Source organism: Salvelinus namaycush, chromosome 12 (assembly GCF_016432855.1).
Source record: "Salvelinus namaycush isolate Seneca chromosome 12, SaNama_1.0, whole genome shotgun sequence".
Taxonomy (NCBI): Eukaryota; Metazoa; Chordata; class Actinopteri; order Salmoniformes; family Salmonidae; genus Salvelinus; species Salvelinus namaycush.
In genome coordinates this window covers 16,825,039-16,829,729 of record NC_052318.1, presented here as the reverse complement: position 1 = coordinate 16,829,729, position 4,691 = coordinate 16,825,039, and the positions used below count along the sequence as shown (strand labels likewise).

The following is a 4,691-nucleotide window of genomic DNA, read 5'->3' as shown; positions in this document are numbered from 1 at the left end:
TTCAGGACACATAGTTGATTTTATTAAAACACATAAGGTGTGTCTATATACGGAAAAATACACTTTTTAAAATGTAGACCCATCGATTGGTCCAAAGAAAAGACTACTCTTGGTGGACTAATATTTTTGTTATTGTTGGGGACAGCCCTAGTAGAAATGCAGGAAATAAGCTTTTGATGCCCCCCAAAAAATCTGAGGGAAGACCCCCTGACAATTTATGTCCCCCCCATTTCTAAAACCAAAGTTGTGGCCCTGTCTATATTATTCTATTCTAACATGAGGAGGATTGCGATGAGTCATACCTCCCCCTCTGTACAAAGATGTCGGTCGGCTGTTCTTATATTTGCTGTTCTAATCTCTTCTCTCTTGCCTTCTTAAAAAGGCAACATGTTTTTTAAACATGGAGACATATTGTAGACATATCTTCTGCAGCTCCTATGCTGAATGCTATGTCAACATATTGTGTATAAAATACTAAATGCTATGTTAGCATAGATTGTATAAGCACATGTTAGAATTGCTTAAAGTAAAAATTTGAAATAGACATGTATTCACATACCATTTCATTTTACCCCTACCTAACTATATAGCTACCATTACAGGTATTCAAGCAAGCTTGATAGGGCAGCAAGAACATACATGGCATATTTAACTTTAGCATGTTGATAGGTACTACAGAAAGCAGCTGAAGTTGTTGGAGGAAGAGTGGAATAATGCTTGTGTTCATTTCAGGTAGTCGGTTGAAAGGACAGATTGTATCTACTGGAGGCTCCGAGGAGAAGTTCCCCCTGGGTACAGATCTAGGATCTCCTCCCCCAATCCTAACCTTAGCCATTAGTGGGGAAATTCAAAACTGACCCGAGGTCAGCATCTAGGAGCAACTTCACGCTACTCCATACTGGAGTGTCTCTGCTATAAAAGAGAGCAGCCCAGGCCACCTTTCCGCCGGCACTTGAGCAGCTTGAGGAAGGTCTCCATCTTGTGGGTGTCTTTTTTGAAGCAGGCCAGTAAGGTATAGTCCCTGAGCACCGATTCTAACATGTCAAAATTCACAGGGTAGTCTGCCAGGCTCTTGTTGTTCTCCTCCAGCATCACAGCACCCTCACCCAGCATCTGCAAGAAAAGATAAAGAACGTTCATTAGCTTTAATAAAACAAACCAAAACAGCTATATTTGGAGAGAGAGAAAATACTGTACTGTACTGCTGTATTTTGTCAAAAATACTTCCAAAAGTGTTTGAGACACTATATGTTAGGATATCTCATGAAAGCAGTGTATTGTATGCACATCTGTTTGCAACAGTGATATGACCTATGACTCGCCTTTTGGATGAGGATGGTCACTCCTTGCGCCAGGTTCATCAGCTTGTCTGATATCCACTTGGTTTTGTTGATCAGTGCCATGGGGGCATTGTCATAGCGATCCAACGAAGTCTGCAGCTTGACCAGGGGATCAATCCAGAACTTGATTAGGAACAGAATGGAGTGCAAAAGCCACTTGTCCTGAAACAAGAGAGGACCAAATAGAGAAACAATGGCATCAAGCTCTTTCAGTCAACACAAAAACCCATCATATGCAGAGGATATTATGAGCAATAGGCATTGATTTTTTTTTATTTTGAAGTAAAAACAGCTAGCAATATAAACACAGCCTTTGCCTCTCTGTCAGTTCCACGCCTGCTTACAGAGTTTTCTTGGACCTCACTTCTGGAAGTGGGGATGGATAAGGTGCTGGTGGTGCACGTGTTCCCTGTTTGAGTCAACGGAATTCGAACATGGAAGGGAATAAACATCTCCTCCTACACGGAGCCAGAGAGGGAGAAATGGAACAAAGTAAGAAGAAAACACTAACAGAGACTGGCGCATAGCAAGACCCTTCCAGCATAAGCCATCTGTTGACAAGAAACGTATTTGTGTTCTGATCTGTTTTCATCTAGGGAGTTCACAAACCTCACTTCCCTACCGCACAAACCATACTGAGCTTTCCAAACAGGACGTTTTAAAGGATATTTTAACAGCAACAACATATGTTAGTCTTTTTTTTATAAGTGCACACACTTCATATCATTCTACACCGGATAAAACAGTTTTTCAAGTTCTCACTGGTAATAGTAATAGTAATAGGTTTATACATCTAGCACTTCTCGTAAAATACTACAGTTATGAACATTCAAGTTTGAATAAAGTTATGAAGACATTTGGCATGAGCTCCGTCTCTGCATGCTCGATCCATATACAAAGGAGTGATCCAATCGATCAAAATCAAGAGAAGGTTTGAATGAAAGAAGACAGACCACGACAGATGTGAAATGACTTGATCATCTGTTTACAATACATTTTAAATGTATTTAGAAACAAAAAATGCACTCCAAACTAGCTTTTCATGTGTTTTTGAAAGCAAAGGTAGAATACATTTTTTACGTCTTACAATTACATTTGTGCTACAATAAAAAACATAATTATTGTATTTCCAACCCATGTTTAACATACATTTCTGGTAGGGTGTACTCACAAACAAGGTGAGAGACTCCTCTGAGACCAGGTAGATGAGCTCAGCGTGTTGGATGGCCCGGTCCAGGAGTTTCTCCAGGGAGATGGTGCAGTGAGTGCTACCAGGATCCTGACACTCCGCCATAGACCCCGTAGTGCCTTGGAAGGGCCAGAGTAGTAGCAACACACAGCCATGCAGAGCTGGGGAGCACACGGCAGACAAAAGGTACACAAACACAGGTCATGGTTAGCATACAGGATGTTCTCTTTTTTAACAAATGTTTTCTCATTCTCAAGGACTACAAGGTGACACATCTATAAACTCTCCAGCGGTGTCTGTGTTTTGATGTTGTGGCTAGGGTTAACAGACAACAACACTTTAAAGCGCAGGTGAGTCATATTTTTGGGCTAATTTAGCAGAGAGTCCTTCAAAGTACTTCAGGAGGATGTGCAATCACATTTGTGTGATTCGGAGGTCACTTTGGGTTTGTTGTCATTTCTGTAGCATTTCAGAGGATAGACTACCTTTGTTGTTGTTCATTTTGCTGGTGTTGAGGTGAAAACTACACTCTGGATAACCTACCTTGTTTTGACTGAAGGTTTCAATGGTCTTCTTATACTATTCAGGTGTTATGAATGGCCATGAGGGGTCGTGTGGTTCCAACGTAAGAGGGGCCGAGTTGATCTTTAAAGACCATTTCCCTTTCTTGTTTTTATGCATCGTCTTCTCCTGGAAGGAAAAAGAGAACCATGAATACCAATTTTACTGAGCAGGAATACATAAATGAAAAAGAAAGATTCTTGCTTTAATGTATGGTTTGTGGTTGGAAAAAACACTTTGAAGGGAATAAACATGAACCAGTTCTCCACCATGAGATAAAATACGATACTTTATTAGTCCATCAGAGATGTGTATTCTGATTTTATCCAATCCCCCACCCTGATACACACACCCTGATACACACACACACACACACACACACACACACACACACACACACACACACACACACACACACACACACACACACACACACACACACACACACACACACACACACACACACACACACACACACTGGCCATCAGATGGACAAGTGTGGTTCACAGGTGATGCTAAGCTGTCCCCAGCTAGCAGATTTGGTTCCTTGGAAGTTGTGGGAAAGTACATCTTTAGTTTTCCATTGGTTCTGGGAACAAAGCCATACGTTCTGAGAACAGAAATGAAAAATCTGTCTGTTCTGGGAATGTTTATTTTTAGGTTGTAGGGTAGTTCTGAGAACGTTTTACTTTGGTTCCTTGAAAGTTTTACTGGGAGGTTTTATTAACACTCTGAGAATGTAAACTATAGGTTATTTTGAGGTTTTTGAATAACTTCTTTAACTTTCACTGAATGTTTTTGGGGGGTATTTTCTTTCTTCTGTTGCAAAAGCAGCAGCTACAGTGGTTCCTCCTTTAAAAGTTGTGTCAGACTGCGGCAGCACGCATGGTGTGCGCATTCTGTGGCACGTCATTTAATTGTCAGACATTTTTTCTGTTACTGCAAGTTAGTGCTAGTGTGACCACCAGAGGGCATCTTTTAGAAGCATTTGATATTCTTCCATATTGGCATTACCAGAGATGGGGAGGGCATGCGGGAGACCGGGTTCAATTCCCCAACAGGGAGGAATGAGTAGGCTATCCTTGTAAATAAGAATTTGTTCTTAACTGATTCCATATGTGTTATTTCATAGTTTTGATGTCTTCACTACTATTCTACAATGTAGAAAATAGTACAAATAAAGAAAATTCCTGGAATGAGTTGGTGTGTCCAGACTTTTGACTGGTACTTGCTTAATTCATTTGATTAATATTATGGTGTTCCTTTTCCATGAAAAACAAAAAACCCTCTGAGTTTCTCTTAGGATGGAACGGAAAATATGGCACTGTACAACGTGACGCTCATAAATTCAGAACGTTGTCAGATTGTCAGTTTGTCAGTTTGTAAATTCAGACCGTTTCGCTCCCATGTTGTAGGGTTGATTTGAGCGTTCTGGCCCTACAACGGCAGTCAAGCACCCAAGCTAACATTGGCTAGCTTGCTAGCTACTTCCAGACACAAATGAGACCACTCTGACCATTTTACTCACCCTAGCAGAGCTGGTTAGGCAGTTTTCGTGTTAACCAGAGTGTTGATGACTGTAACTGTGCTGCTGGAAACAA

At 40.9% G+C, this 4,691-nt stretch overlaps 1 protein-coding gene across 1 annotated transcript; it reads right to left on the bottom strand.

Annotated features, from left to right (window-relative positions):
- Window positions 1-394: 394 nt before the first annotated feature.
- LOC120056470 (somatolactin-like) lies at window positions 395-3,069 on the bottom strand. Its single transcript, XM_039004639.1, has 5 exons — window positions 3,015-3,069; window positions 2,512-2,690; window positions 1,685-1,798; window positions 1,323-1,502; window positions 395-1,113 (listed from the first exon to the last, which is right to left on the bottom strand). The coding sequence occupies exons 1-5, from the start codon at window positions 3,028-3,030 to the stop codon at window positions 913-915; spliced, it is 690 nt and encodes a 229-aa protein (XP_038860567.1). The 5' UTR covers window positions 3,031-3,069; the 3' UTR covers window positions 395-912.
- Between the last annotated feature and the right edge of the window lie 1,622 nt (window positions 3,070-4,691).